This window comes from Phocoena sinus, chromosome X (assembly GCF_008692025.1).
Source record: "Phocoena sinus isolate mPhoSin1 chromosome X, mPhoSin1.pri, whole genome shotgun sequence".
Classification (NCBI taxonomy): Eukaryota; Metazoa; Chordata; class Mammalia; order Artiodactyla; family Phocoenidae; genus Phocoena; species Phocoena sinus.
Window position 1 is genome coordinate 64,931,841 of NC_045784.1, and position 16,739 is coordinate 64,948,579.

The following is a 16,739-nucleotide window of genomic DNA, read 5'->3' on the forward strand; positions in this document are numbered from 1 at the left end:
CCTGGTAACTTCAAATTCCTGTCCTACAGCCAGAGGAGCTACTTAAAATATGTTCTGCTCTATCTCTGGGTAAGCTTCCTAAAAACCATTATCCTAAACTTTCCACTAACCTCAGTGTATTCCTGGGAAAGTTGCTCAATTTATAGGCTTTAATGTAATTCACTTTTAGACAGAAAGAGGGATACAGTCCTGACCAAAACAATTTATAATACCCGCTTACCTTTTTCTGCTGGGCTCAAAACAGTCACTGTGAAAAGAGAAGGAAAGGTCAAGATTAGTGATACTTAGAAACATTATTTTTCTAATGCATTTTTCCATACCATCATTTTTAGTAATTTATTCAATGATACTTTAGGAAACCACCAGCCTGCTAACATAACAGAAGGCAAGGACGATTAAATTCTATCTTTTGCTACCTTCCTTCATTTTAAACCTTGAGTAAGAATTTCTACTCATTCAACAAATACAAGGATAATCTGACTTTTAAAAAGCCAACAAATGGGAAACACTCAAGCTATATAACATGGCAATAAGAACTTAAAAGATGATAAATTAGGAGATGACTATTCATTTTCCCAAAGTATTCACTGTAGAACATCTTTAAAAACCAAGTTTCTCTTGTATATTTAGAGGCAATATAGTGTAGAGGTTGCATGCCAGCTCTGATGTCAGATTTTCTGGGTTAGAAGCCCAGTTGCACTATTTTGTGACCCTGGGTAAGTTCCTTAACTTCCATAACATTGCCTACCTCACAAGGTTACTTGAGAATTAGATGAGTTAATGTATGTAAATGCTGTCTAGCATAGTATCTAGCACAAGGCAAATAATGAATATTAATTATTATATTTGAATGAAGATTTCATAAAATATTAGAACTGGAAGGGACTTTAGCGATTATCTGGTTTATCTGTCTCATTTACAGATGGGAAAAATGGACTAGAGTAGGATCATATGATTTGCCCAAGGTCACAGAACAAGTTAGTGGTGGAGTTGGTACTATATTCCAGTCTCCAGGACTTCTTGCATGTATTATGTCTACCTTCTCCAATCATTCCTTGTTGGCTTACTGTGATATATATGTAACTTCTGTTCAGAACGTCATTTGTACAAAATGGGGCCTACCTGTCTTTACTCACCACCAACATCTGTGTGCATCTGTACTAGGTGCTAAGGTAAAGTGAAATTATAAGGCATAGATCTCAATCTTGAGAAGCTATTAAATTAAAGTGGTTTTCATACACATTGTTAAGCTTTTAAGGATCAGAAAAGGGGAAAAATCCAAACAGAGAATGAGACTATACTCTAGGGGTTATTTCCTCAGTTTCTTTATTAGTCATAACTTCTCCTCTTTATTTGCAGGTCTATTTTTGTTGAGTCTTTAAAAAATGCTCCTTGTAAGGATCTTTTGAATGGACTTTGTTAAAACTGTTCCATTTTGTCTGTGCTAAAAATCCGACCAGATGATGTCCTCTTTTTCTAATACACTGGCCTGGAGATTGATACCAATTTCTTTGTTTTTTCTTTTCAGTTAGAGAATCCTGGTTAAGAATGATTGACAGAAGCACATCCTCTACTTTGACAAATGGAAGTGGAAACAAGAAGTCTTGATGGGTCAACCTGGGACTTCATGATTTTGCACATACATGTTGTGTGACTACATCAGTCCCACTAGGCCCTGAATTGGGTTAATAACATCTCTTTAAAATGGGACTAGAGAGAGCACAGTTGCTTGGAGAACAATATTAATAAAGAGTAGCTGACAAATTGCTGTTTGGTATATCTCCTTCTACCTCTATCAATGAACAATTACTGCGAAACAAAAAGTGGAGATCCTAACTCTCATTTGATTGGCTACTTGCTACAGCATTTGTGGGTGAGGGAAGGAGAACATCCGGTGCTTTGCAGATATTGGAATGAGACAATGTATATACAGAAAAATGAGTGGGGACCTGTGAAGTCTCTAGGTGGGGGATAGCTGTTTTTAAGTAATTTTAGGACCATCATGTGCAAGTGGGATTGGTTTATATGATCCAAGAACAGAGGGCAGAAATAGAATCAATGAGTAAAAGCTGCAGGTCAGCACATTTCAGTTCAATAAAAGAGAAGATGATGATGATGATAACGATGAGCAGCCAGACTGGCAGCATTGGGAAGGAGTAAGTTTCCCATTATAAACACTTGGAAATGTCCTGTAGGACATTTAGACATTAGTTAGGTATTGGACTTGACTTTTAAAGTATTTTCACTCCTAAAATCTGTACGGAGTCAATAAGTCTAAGGGAAAAATATTTTCTTGTAAAATTCCCTGTTAGAAGTTACATACTTCTGAGAAAAAAACAAAGGTGGTCTTTATTCTAAAACATTGTGGCACTTATCTTGGTAGTTCTGCCTTTCCTTTATTTTTCTAATATTGCCTTTTGCGTTATTAAAGGAAAAGACTAAGATACTTCAGTCATATTTAAAATGAAAATGACTAAACTTTCCCAAAATGAATCCTTTATCATGAATCTCTTGGGGAAATGTACACTTAGTCATACTATGGGTAATTTGTCATGCATGATTATAGAGTGATGTGGTGATATGTGTAATTATACACCTGCTCTGTTCCTTCAAATTTTAGCTCACTACCCGGCAAGTTAAGTGACTGGGGTTATCATCAAATAGCTTTTTTTACTCTCTCCTCTTTTCTTTTACCTGTTTACTGATTCTTTGCAACCAAGTATGGAGAAAAGGTATGGAAGGGTAGAAAATATGCAAGGGCTTTTCATAAAAGACAACTAGTTTCAAACAAAAGCATATATCATGACTTCCTTTAAATAGACACATTTTAGAATTCACAGAAGGGTACTGGTAGAATAAACCTAATTTGGGACTATATGTGGATGGTCAACAATGTTAGTCCAAGGACATGGAAGAAATTCTACAACGGTGCTGTCCAAGAGAAATATAATACAAACCATGTAATTTAAATGTTCTAGTAGGAACATTTTTTAAAATTAAAAATAATAATAAAAAAGTGGAGTTGACTTTAATAATATATTTTATTTAATCCAATATATCAAAAATATCATTTCAACATGTTATCTACACAGATTATTAACTATATATTTTGCATACTTCTTTTTGCATTAAATTTTTGAAATCTGGTGCATATTTTAAGTTTTCCAGCACGTCTCAATTCAGGTGCCATATTTCACGTGTTTAATAGCCACATATGGCTAATGGCTACCAAATTAGTGAAGCTCAAAAGGACTTGTGGAAGGAGAGTGGGAAGGCTGAAAATATGAATCTAGTGAGATGAGTGCTTAGTTACAGCATGAAGTTCTCTTTTAATTGATGACTCATTTGGGAAGGGAGTTTATTGCAGTGATGTTTAGCAATCACCACTGATGAATATGGTATGTATTCATATTCTGGCTCTGTCACTTACTTGTTCTGTAATTAATTATTTAATCTCTTTGTGCCTCAGTTTTTTTAATCTGTAAACTGAGGATAAATTAATTTATGTTATAAGGTTGTTATAGGAACTAAATTATAAAATACACGTAAAGTACTTGGGTGCCTGATACATAATAGGTAGTTCATTATTATTAGCTATTTATTATTTTTCTGAAAAAGGTAAACTGTTCAGTGAGGTTAGGTTTTACAATAGTTTGGGACAAAACAAGTCTTATTTTTAAAATTATTTATGATATTGATCCCAAAGTTAAATAGGATGGTTTTAAAATAATGTATTCAATGTCAAAATGAATATATTCGATACTCACTTTTTCCAATAGATGTTTCTTATACTTTAGGTTAGGAGAGAGAATAGAATTTGAGATGCAGAACCTAGATACATTTCTCATTATGTTCTGCTTGTTGAAAGCAAACTAATCATGCCAGTCTTCATTTACTCCTCTGAAAAAGTTACTCATACTAGCCATTCATTTACTTTTTCAGCATCCATTCCCAAATCTAGATGATTTTAATATCCACCTAGGGAACTGATAAAAATATAGATTCTAGGGCCCCCTTCATATAACACATCTCTGGGTGGAGGTGTAGGAATGTGTATTATAAAAAACTCAGCAGGTGATTATGATTATCAGCCAGGTTTAAGAATCATTGGAATTATTTTAGATGTTTCATATGATACTTAACTACTCAGGTGTGATGCTTTTGACTGTTTTATATATGGATGAGTTATAAAACTATTTTAGATATAAGAATACCATGATTCATATAGGCTTAAATGGATAGCTTTTACTTATATAGAAATTTGGTTTCTAGAAACTGTTCCTTCTGGTTTTTTGCCTTATCAGTTTTCATTTCTTCTGACTCTCTTTGAAGAAATTCTAGCTTCTCAGTAGAATTATTTCCTGGACCTTTTAATTTTAATCTCAAAATGGATACTGTTAATCACCAAAAATGGCAGAGTAGGAAATTCCAGGCTTTTGTCCTTCCCTAAAAGCCATGCATGAAGTGGCAGAAACTGTCAGAATCAACTTTTGCAGAACTCTGGAAACTGAAAGTTGGGACCTTGAAAAGAAAACAAAATTTACAAATCTTTAACTAGACTGGACAAGAAAAAAGAAGGGAAGACTCAAATTACTAATATCATAAATGAAAGTGGAGATATTAATAAAGAACATTCATAAATGGAAAGGATTATAATAGAATAGTAGGAACAATTTTATGCTAACAAACTGGATAACCTAGATGAAATGGATAAATTCCTAGAAACACAGAAACTACCAAAACTGACAAAAGAAGAAAGAAAATTTGAGCATATTTTTAACAAGTAAAAGATTGAATCAGTAATCAAAACCTCCCAACAAAGAAAAAAGCCAAGACCAGATGGCTTCACTGGCAAACTGTACCAAATATTTAAAGAATTAACACCAATCCTTTTCAAACTCTTACAAAAAATTGAAGAGAATTCATAAATTTTGTCCATCCACATTTACATGTTTTCATGCAGTTCTTTGGATAAGTGGGGTTAATGTGATTTACTGGTGATAATAATCAAGACTAATACATGAATCTTAAAAATGATTAAAAACCAATAGAACATTTGTGTAGGCTTAAGGAAAAGCTTCATTATTATTTAGAAAAACTAATATGATCAAATTTGATTTCATTCTAAATCCATTCACATTATCATAAGATATTATATTTGTCAATGAAAGAAAAAGAAAAGCTGCTGGATTTAAGTAAAGAATCATCTTACCCTTAAATAACAACTTAAATAGATCAAATTATATAAATTCTGGCTAGTGGTGAGGGGGAAGTTCCTGCCAGCTGAGGAATAAAAGACATTATTCTGCTATTTGCTACAACATATGTGTTCCAATGCTAACTATTAAAATCTTGATTACGATTTATGTACAGCCATTTCAAATATAAAACCCGATATTAAAAAGTAAGTTTGTGAAAGCAAGCTCAAGTTTCTCATTAAAGATTATTTTCAAAAAGTTAAAAAAATATTGAAGAGAACACTTCCTAACTCATTCTATGAGGCCAGCATTGTCCTGACACCCATGCCAGATAAAGACATCACAAGGAAAGAAAACTACATACATATTTTATGAATATAGATGCAAAACTACTCAAGTAATTACTAGCAAACCAAATTCAACAGCATATTAGAGGATTACACATCATGATCAAGTGACATGCACCCAAGAAATGTAAGGGGTGATTCAACACATGAAAATCAATAATGTAATACAGTACATTAACAGAATGAAGGAAAAAAATCCACACATTCATCTCAATTGATGCTAGAAAAGCATTTGACAATATTCCACACACTTTCATGAAAAAAAATGCTCAAGAAACTAGAAATAGAAGAAAAGTTCCTCAACTTGATAAGGAGCATTTACGGAAAACCCACACCTAACAGTATACTCAATGGTGAAAGGTTGAAATCTTCTCCCTCAGCTAAGAAATAAGGTCACGATGTTGATTTTCATCAATTCTATTCAACATTGTACTGACAGTTCTAGCCAGTGCAACTAGGCAAGAAAAAGAAAAAAGCATCCAGATTGGAAAAAGGAAATTAAATTATTTTTATTTGCGTATGATATGATTCTATGTATAAATAATTCTAAAGAATCCACCAAAAAAACCCTCTTAGAACCAATGAACAAATTCAAGCAAAGTTGCAGAACACAAGATCAACACTCCATCAGTTTTATTTCTAAATACACTAGCAGTGAACAATCAGAAAAGGAAATTAAGAAATCTATTCCATTTATAATAGCATCAAAAAAGAAATACTCGGGAATAAATTTAATCAAGGAGGCTCAGGACTTATACACTTAAAATTCCAAAACAGTGCTGAAAGTGACTGAAGACCTAAATAAATGAAGAGACATCCCATGTGCATGGATTGGAAAACTTGATTTTAAGATGGCATTCTCTTCAAAACAATACACAATTCAGTACAACCCTTATCAAAATTCCAATGAACATTTTGCAGAAGTGGAAAAGCTGATCCTAAAACTCATATGGAATTGCAAGAGACCCTAGCCAAAACAGTCTTATAAAAGAAAAAGTTGGAGGACTCACACATCTTGACTTCAAAATTTAAAACAAAGGTATGGTAATCAAAACAAGTGTGGTACTGGCAGAAGAACAGACAAACGAATCAATGGTACAGAATTAAGAGTACAGAAATAAATCCAGAGCTCTACGGTCAATTGGTTTTTGACAATCATGTCAAGGCTATTCAATGGGGTAAGAATAGTCTCTTCTATAAATGATGCTAGCACAACTGCATAGCCATATGCAAAGAATGAACCTGCACTCCTCCCTCACACCATATACAAAAATGAACTCAAAATGGATCAAAAACTTAAATGTAAGAGATAAAACTATAAAACTCTTAGAAGAAAACACAGGGGTAAATCTTTATGACCTTGCATTTGGCAATGGGTTCTTAGATATGATACCAAAAGCATAGGCCACAAGTAAAAAATATAGATAAATTGAACTTTATCAAAATTAAAAACTTTGTGTATCAAATGATGCTATCAAGGAAGTGAAAAGACAATTCACAGAATGGGAGAAAGTATCCGTGAATTATTTATCTGATAAGGGTTGAGTATCCAAAATACATAAGGAAATCTTATAATTCAACAACAAAAAGATAAATAACCCAATTAAAAACATGCAAAGGACTTGAATAGACATTTCTTTAAAGAAGATATACAAATGGCCAACAAACACATGAAAAGATGCTCAGTATCACTAGTCAACAGGGCAATGCAAATCAAAATCACACTGAGATACCACATCATACCCACTATGATGGCTATAATTAAAAAAAGGAAAATAACAAGTTTTGGTGAGAATGTGGAGAAATTGGAACCCTCCAACATTACTGATGGAAATGTAGATTGTGCAGCCATTGTAGAAAATAGTTTGGAGGTTCCTCAAAAAGTTAAACATAGAATTAACATACAGCCCAGCTTTACCACCCCTCTCCCTGGTATTTACACAAAAGAGTTGAAAACAAGTATTTAAACAAATACTTGTACATCAGTGTTTATAGCAGCACTATTCAGAATACACAAAAAGTGGAAACAACCCAAATGTCCATCAACCATCAAGGGATGAATGGATAAGATGGATTAAGTGTGGTATACAATGGGATATTATGCAGCCATAAAAAGAAATGAAGTACTGTTACATACTACAATGTGAATAAACTTCAAAAACAGTACACCAATTGAAAGAAGCCAGGCACAAAAGGAGATATACTGTATGATACCACTTATGTGAAACATCCAGAATCCATAGAGACAGAACACAGATTAGTGGTTGGTAGAGACTAGGGGAAGGAGCGAATGGGGAGTGACTGTCTAATGCCTATGAGGTTTTCTTCTGGGGTAATGAAAGTGTTTTGGAACTAGATATTAGTGATGACTGTATTAGTGATGACTGTATAACATTGTGAATGTACTGTCACTAAATTGAACGCTTTAAAATGGTTAATTTTATGTTATGTGAATTGTACCTTAAAAAATGGATCCTGTTACTTTTCTCCCTGTTTAAAGTCTAAGCTTATTTTCTTGAGTCAAGCAGAATCTTATATCCTCATTAATAATAGTAATAACAAGTTATTATTTAATGAGCTCTTACAATGTGCTGTCAACTGTGATGCATGCTTTTCATGCACCATATTATTTAAATCTCATAACAATGCTATAATGGCATATAGTAGGTGATAAGGAAGTATTTGTGGTATGAATGAACAACCATATAAGCAAAGTGCATGTGAGGCAACTGAAGTTGAGAGAGATTAGGTAAGTTGCACCAGGTATCCTAATTAGTAAGTGGCAGAATCCAAACTCTAAGATTTATAAGACAAAAATACCATTTTTGACTTCAGCTCTAACCTGATATTAGGGAGAAAGACATCAGGTTCTGTTTTTAGAAAGAAGTGAGGTCCTTAATATTACTTTTTGAGTCATACTGAAACTCAAATCTGTTGTTTTGGTTGTGTTGCTTTGGTTATCAGGTAGCTTTGATATCCGATTCTATATTATTTACTAAATATGTGAGTTTAGGAAAATTTGATCTAACCTTTCTGAAACCAAGGCCACTCATTTGTTAAAGATTGTCAAGTGAAGATGACAGGATGGACTGGTGGAACCAGAATTGGAAATCAAGGCTACCTTACCCTCCTGGTTTTTAAATAATGGAATCTGATGTAAAATGTTAAGAAAACACTGTGCAGGCCAGTGTTCTGTGAGGGGATGTCCAACAGGACAAATAGGAGTCTTAATGTGAGGGGATTGGAAATATACTGGGACCTCACACTGAATTAATAGGGAACATTGTAGAACACAGTTTTAAGGGTATTAGAAGTGGGATTCTAGCACTGAAGTCACAATAACTATTAGTGGAATCTCCTTTGAGAAGAGACAGGGATTCTTCAATGTGAGAGGCAAGGGGAGATCTCACTATGAGAAAAACAGAGGCTCTTGAGACAGGATATACCATGAAGACTACACTGTGAATTGATGTATAGTGATTAGAACACTATAAAGCCATTAGTGATAAAGATAGGGGGCTGGGGGTAATCCAAGTGGGATAGGGTCTTGAGATTTGTGTCCGGAAATACTGTGGAATTCTGAGTTTGAAAGCAGAAGATACACTGTGGGAACCATTTTATAGATATGGAGGGGATGAAATGCTCCCTGGTGTTACAGGACAGGATACAAAGAGGAGACCCTGGATTTATAAAAGGGTGGTCTAGGAGAGGGAACAAGAAATGAGGCTCCCATTGGAAGGGGCAGGAAATACTAGAAACCCCTGTAGGAAAGCATGGTGTTTCCCTAGTTCGAGAAGACAAGGGACAAGTGCAATCCTAGAGAAAAATAAGTGAAGATAATAATAAGAACCCAGAGGAAGAGGATGGCAAAATGTGTGGCTAACAGTGGAAGCGTATTGCAGGAGGTAGAGAGTGGTTTCAAAAAAGATAGCAAGGGGAGATCATCATTAGAAAAGTAATGGCCCTTGGAAGGGGTGTGGGGGATACTGTGGGAACTCTTGTGGGAGGGTAATGAGGATACTCTAGTGTGAGAAGACAGTGGACAAAGCAGGACCATAGTGTGATAAAAGCAGGGTGACTAGTATGAGGTTCACAAAATAATGTGGGGCCCCAAATGGGAAGGAGTGAAAACGCCTCAAAGCAGCCAGGCAGGAAACTACAGGGAGCTCCAGTGTGACAAAATCAGGGCCTCTTGCATGAGGAGACAGGACAGGATGTATTGTAGGACTCGTATTCTGCTGGAGAAGATGAGAAAATGTTGAAGCCACAGGGAAAGAGGAATGGAGGGCTTATTACTTTGTGAAAAGGGGAGACCACAGTGGGGTAGAACAAGGTGTACTGTGGGGTCCCAAGTGGCAGAAAAATGTGAATCACTTCAGCTGGCTTGAGAGGATCACGGGAAAAGGAGGAATCCTAGTGTTAGATAAAGGCGAGCCATTAAGAGTACAGGAAATATTTTGGGATCCCTAGTAGGAAGGAACGGGAAAATGTGGGGCTTCTAGTTGGGTGAATTGGTGGGATTCATAGCGTAAGTGGACAGTTTAAGTATACAGGGTATGTTGTTTCCTCAACTCTGTAGGATGGGAGCCCCCAGAACCAGAGCACAAGGCACAAGTGGTTGTCCTGTATGACAAAAGGGGGCCCCAGTGGAAAAAGCCAGTAAATTCTTGTGGGTAGGGCCAGGAAATAATGTAAGAAACCTTGGGTAGGAAGCGATGGTGACATGGCGGGACCCTCGTGGCAGGCCGCAAGAAATACTGTGGGAAGCCAGAGGTTGGAGACCAGGAGCTCTCCAGGGAGCTAAAGGAAAACCGCAGTGTGAGGGCTAAGAACATAGGGGGAGCATATTTTCCCCATCTTAGGTGCTAGCTCCACTTACCCAAGCAGAGTTCAAAGACGTAGGCATAGTAGGACCAGAGCACGACGAGGACGATAACAAGCACAGGCACCCAGGAAAGTACACGGCGGCAGCACCGTAGCCCCCCGGACAGAGCCATCTTCCAGCCCCGCCGCATCTTCAGCTCGAAGATCGACCGAGCAGGCCTGCTGGCGCTGGGTCGGAACTGCTGGGGCAGCAGTTGAGAGGCGGGAAGGCGCGCTGTGCGGCGCTCCACTGCCTAGCCTGGCGGGAACAGTCTCCCCTAGTCGATACCACCTGTGGGGCTGCAGGGCAGAGTGCGCCCTGCCTGGCACAATAGGCATGAGTCACGGCGAGGAGGAACTGGCGGTGTTAGTGCGGAAAGTGATCCGTCAGGCAGTCGAAGCTGGACACGCTCAGAGGGAGTGCAATCCCTCCTCTTTCCTCCTCGCCCACCCCCTTGCCACAGCACTGGATGCAGGGCTAGACCTCTGCAAAACTGTAAAGCAGAAGAAATTTGGGTCCGCCCATCTGTTCTTACCGCACTGCGTCCAGCCTCATCTCCTCTCTGATCTCTGTCTCTGTTTCTCTCTCTTTGTCCCCTCCCTCCCAACTCCACACACACACACACACACACACGCACAGACACGCAATGTGAAAGATGCGAACCGTAGCATCTAATGACTTAAAGGTCATCCAGCCCCATCCTCTGACGGCTGCTTGAACAATATGCTTAACACGTAGTGCTGCAGTCGCTGGTTGGGTAAGTCCATTGGCAGGGCGCTCCCTCCTTCCTTCTCTTCTTCCCTTTCCCCTGAGTCAGCTTAGTCCATTTTAAGGATAAATAAACATATTGGTACAAAAAAAGCAAATGGGGGAGATACTAATTCTGTGAGGGGTCAGGGAAAGCTACAAGGTGGTGATATTTAAGCTGAGCTTTAATAATAAATGAGTTTGCTGGGCAGATGGAGGTGGAAGGAACTTTCAGACAGAGGAAACAGCATTTGCAAAGGCATAGAGTAATGAAAATCTAAAAGTGTTCAAGGAACAGTTAGCATGGCTTGAGGAGAGGGTCGGTATATGAAGAGGAGAGGCTGGGAATGAGACTGGGAATACAGGCTGTGGGCACAGAATGCCCTGCCAGGGTATGTGGACATAATCTTGTAAAGCAGATTAAGAACAGCCAATAAAGATTTGGGGACAATAAAAGTGACATTATCAGAATTGTATTTTTGTAAAAGAACTGGCAGGATTTTGTAGAGGAGGATGGCCTGGAAACACAGACACAAATTAGAAGGCAATTTAATTCAACAAATGTTCTTGGAGTGGTTGCATTGTGTTATGTCAACTTTGGTATAAAAAGAATGAAAAGGCGGGGCCTGTCTCCAGGAAGTTCATGTTCTCATCAGAGCAATAGGTGTTCAATGACATAAGTACAATGATAGAAGTATAGTAAACTTTTGACATGGATTTGATACCTACTGTTCAAAGATTTACAAAGGTCTATGACATGAAGAAATTTGTGATTTTGCTGAGACCCATGTTGCTCTCTATTCTTTTTCATGGTTATGTATGGAGTAAATTTCTGAACTGATATAAGAACTTTGTTGTTTCTTTCAGATTAAGTTACGTTCATGGTTGATATTACTAAATTAATGTTGTAATGAAATGCAGACTCATTTCAGTTACAATATTTATTTTAATAGCCTTATTAATGATTTGTACCCTAAGGTTCTGACATGGATACTTAGATATTTTTCCACCTTTCTGAGATATAGCTGACAAATAAAAGTATATATATTTGATGATTTGATATACATATACATTGTGAAATGATTACCACAATCAAGCTAATTAACACATCCATCACCTCACATAGGTACCATTTTTCGACAATTTTTTTTTTTTTGGCTGTGTTGGGTCTTCGTTTCTGTGCGTGGGCTTTCTCTAGTTGTGGTGAGTGGGGGCCACTCTTCATCGCGGTGCGCGGGCCTCTCACTGTCGCAGCCTCTCTTGTTGCAGAGCACAAGCTCCAGACACACAGGCTCGATAGTTGTGGCTCACGGGCCTAGTTGCTCCGCGGCATGTGGGATCCTCCCAAACCAGGGCTCAAACCCGTGTCCCCTGCATTGGCAGGCAGATTCTCAACCACTGCGCCACCAGGGAATCCCTCGACAATTGTTTTTTGTTGAGGTATATTTGACATACAACATTGTGTAAATTTAATGTGTACAACATATTGCTTGGCAGTATGATTGCCATTGTGACAGTATGATTGCCACTGTAGCCTTAGCTAACACCTCCATCGCATCACATAATGCAAATATGTGCACTTAAATAACTTCCCTCTTATTCCGGCCCCCCACCCACCGCAGCTTCTGGTAACAATATGTGTTTTTTTTCTTTTTAGATTCCACATGTAAGAGATATCATACAGTATTTGTCTTTCTCTGTCTGACTTATCTCACTTAACATAATGTCCTCAAGATCCATCCATGTTGTTGCAAATGGCAGAATTTCCTTTTTTCTCACAGCTGAATAGCATTTTATATGTACATTAGCTATTGTGAATAATGCTGCAATAAACATGGGAGAACATGTTTCCTCAGTAACCTTTTTTATTTCCTTTGGATATATACCCAGAAGTGGGATTGCTGAAACATATGGTTGTTCTATGTTTAATTTTTTGAGGAACCTCCATACTGTTCTCCATAGTGGATGAACAAGTTTACATTTCCACCAACAATGCACAAGGGCTCCTTTTCTCTCCACACTCTCACCAACATGTGTTATCTCATCTTTTTGATGATAACCATTTAACAGGTGTGAGGTGATATATCATTGTGGTTTTGATTTTCATTTCCCTGATAATTAGTGATGTTGAGCACCTTTTCACATACCTGTTGGCAATCTGTATGTCTTCCTTGGAAAAATGACTATTCAGGTTCTCTGTCCATTTTAAAATCAGGGTTTGTCTTGCTATTTAATTAATTATATAAGTTCCTTATATATTCTGGAGACTAACCCCTTATCAGAAATATGGTTTGCAAATATTTTTTCCCATTCTATGGGTTGCTGTTTCATTTTGGTGATTTGTGCTGTGCAAAAGCTTTTTAGTTTGATGTAATTCCACATGTTTATTTTTGCTTTTGTTGCATTTGCTTTTGGTGTCATATCCTGAAAATCATTGCCAAGACTAATATCAAAGAGTGTTTTCCCCATGTTTTCTTCTAGGAGTTTTACAGTTTCAGGTTATACGTTTAAGTCTTTAATCCATTTTGAGTTGATTTTTGTGTATGATGTAAGATGTGTCCAATTTCATTCTTTTGCATGTGGATATCCATATTTCCCAGAACCATTTATTAAAGAGACTATCATTTTCCCATTGTGTATTCATTGTGTTTCCACTCTTGTCAAAAATTAGTAGACTGCCTATGTGTGGGTTTATTTCTAGATTCTACTCTGTTTCACTGGACTATGTGCCTGTTTTTATGCCAGTACCATACCGTTTTGATGACAATAGTTTTGTAATAGAATTTAAAATCAGGAAGTGTGATGCCTCCAGTTTTGTTCTTGCTCAAGATTGCTTTGGCTATTCAGTCTTTTGTGATTCCATATATATTTTGCAATAATTTTTTCTATTTTTATGAAAAATACCACTCAAATTTTGACAGAGATTGCATTGAATCTGTAGATCACTTTGCATAGTATGGACATTTTAACAATATTAATTTTTCCAGTCCATGACCATAGGATATCTTTCTATTTATTTGTATCTTCTTCAATTTCTTTTACCAATGTCCTAAAGTTTTCAGTGTACAGATATTTTCATCTCCTCAGTTAAATTTATTTCTAAGTAGTTTTTCTTTTTCATGCTATTGTAAAAGGGATTGTTTTCTTAATTTCCCTTTCAGATAGTTTGCTATAACCATATAAAGATGTAACTGATTTTTGTTGAGTTTGTATCCTGCAGTTTCACTAAATTCATTTATTAGATCTGGCAGGCTTTTGGTCGAGTCTTTAGGGTTTTCTACATATAAGATCATGTCATCTGCTAACAAAGATAGTTTTACTTCTTCCCTTCTGGTTTGGATGCTTTTATTTCTTTTTCTTGCCTACTCTGTCTAGCTAGGACTTCAGTCTATGTTGAGAAGAAGTGGTGAGAGTGGGCGTCCTTGTCTTGTTTCTTATCATAAAGGAAAAGCTTTCAGATTTTCACCACTGAGTATGATGTTAGGTGTGGGCTTGTCATATATTACCTTTATTAAGTTGAGGGACATTTTTTCTGTACTTAATTTGTTGAGAGTTTTTAATCATGAAAGGATGTTGAATTTTGTCAAATGCTTTTCCTGTTTTTATTGAGATGGTCTTATGATTTTTATTCTTCATTCTGTTAATATGATGGGTCACATTTATTAATTGCATATGTTGAGCCATTCTTGCATCCCAGGGATAAATCTGATTTGATCATGGTATATGATCCTTTTCATGTGCTACTGAATTTAGTTTGCTGGTATATTGTTGAAGACTTTTGTTCATCAGGGACATGGTCCTGTGGTTTTCCTTATTTTAGCGTCCTTGTTTGGCTTTGGTTTCAGAGTAATGCTGGCTTCGTAAAATGAGTTGGAAGTGTTTCTTCCTGTTTAATTTTTTGGGACGAGTTTGAGAAGGTTTAACATTAATTCTTTTTTAGATGTTTGTGGAATTCACCAGTGAAACCACCTGGCCCTGGGCTTTTATTTGTTGGGAAATTTTTGATTACTGATTCAAAATTCTTATTATTGGTTGGTTCAGATTTTCTATTTCTTCATGATTCAGTCTTGGTAGGTTATATATTTCTAGGAACTTATCCATTTCTTCTAGGTCATTCTATTTGTTGGTATATAATTGTTCGTTAAAGTCTCTTATTATCCTTTTTATTTCTTGGTATCGGTTAATATGTCTTCTCTTTCATTTAAAATTTTATTTATCTTTTTCTTAGTCAGTATAGCTAAAATTTTTCAATTTTCTTTGTCTTTTCAAAGAACCAACTCTTAGTTTCTATGATCTTTTCTATTGTCTTTCCAGTCTCTACTTAATTTATTTCTGTTCTAATTTTCATTAATTTCTGCCTTCTGCTAACTTGATCTTAGTTTGTTCTAGTTCCCTAAGGTGGATTATTGAAGTCCCCTGCTATCATTATAGTGCTGTCTATTTCTCCATTCAGTTCGATTAATAGTTCCTTTATATATTTAAGTGCTCCAGTGTTGACTGGAGCACTTAAATTAATTTATAATTGTTATATCCTCTTGATGAATTGACTACATTATCATTATATAGTGACTTTTGTCTACTGTGGCAGATTTTGAATGAAAGTCTATTTTGTTTAATTTAAGTATAGCCACTTCTACTCTCTTTTCATTACTATTTGCATGGAATATCTTTTTCTATCCCTTCACTTGTCCTTAATGCTTAAGTGAATCTCTTGTAGGCAGCACATTGTTGGATCTTTTTTTTTTTAATCCATTCAGCCACTCTGTGACTTTTGATAGGAGAACTTAATCCATTTATTTTTAAAGTAATTATTGACAGATAAGTCCTTATTGTTGCCAATTTGTTCATTATTTTCTGACCATTTCTTTAGTTTATTTGTTCCTGTTTCCTCTCTTGCTATGTACCTTTTGATTTGTTAATTATTCCAGTGGTATGCATTGATTCATTTATCTTTATCATTTGTGTGTGCACTAGAGGTTATTTTTTTTGCATGTGAGGTTACTATGAAGCTTACAAAATAAATAATTATAACAGTCTGTTTTAAGCTAATAAGAACTTAACTTCAGTCATTTGAAAAAATACTTTTACACTTCCCCACATTTTATGCTGTTATGACCTTTCACATCTTTTTTATATTGTGTATCCATTAACAAATTATTATAGCTGCATTTACTTTTAATACTTTTATATTTTAAATTTTATTCTAGAGTTCAGTGATTTACATACCACCATTACAGTATTAGAGTGTTCTGAATTTGACTATATATTTGCCTTTACTACTGAGTTTTATATTTTCATATGTTTTCATGCTGTTTCTTAGCTTCCTTTCAAGTTGAAGAACTCCCTTTAGCATTTCTCATGAGTCAGATCTAATAGTGATTATCTTCCTCAGCTCTAGTTTTTCTGGGAATGCAATTATGTTTCCTTCATTTCTGAATGACAGCTTTTCTTGGAATAGTATTCCTAGTTGGCATGTTTTTCTTTGAGCAGTTTGAACATATCATCTGACTCCTTCCTGTCCTGCAAGGTTTCTGCAGAGAAATCCACTGAAAGCCTTAGGGGGGGTTGCCCTGTATGTCACAC

The 16,739-nt window shown here is 36.2% G+C and overlaps 1 protein-coding gene across 2 annotated transcripts in view; it reads right to left on the reverse strand.

Annotated features, from left to right (window-relative positions):
• The window catches only part of ZDHHC15 (zinc finger DHHC-type palmitoyltransferase 15), a 126,709-nt gene extending 116,149 nt beyond the window's left edge, over positions 1–10,560 (reverse strand). Inside the window, exons 1-2 of one of the 2 annotated variants that reach the window (XM_032620914.1) lie at positions 10,425–10,560; positions 221–247 (exon numbers count right to left, since the gene is read on the reverse strand). In XM_032620914.1, coding sequence (XP_032476805.1) covers positions 221–247; positions 10,425–10,560 — 163 coding nt within the window. The remainder of the gene's footprint in view (positions 1–220; positions 248–10,424) is intronic. The other variant, XM_032620915.1, reaches the window with a different exon arrangement.
• Between the last annotated feature and the right edge of the window lie 6,179 nt (positions 10,561–16,739).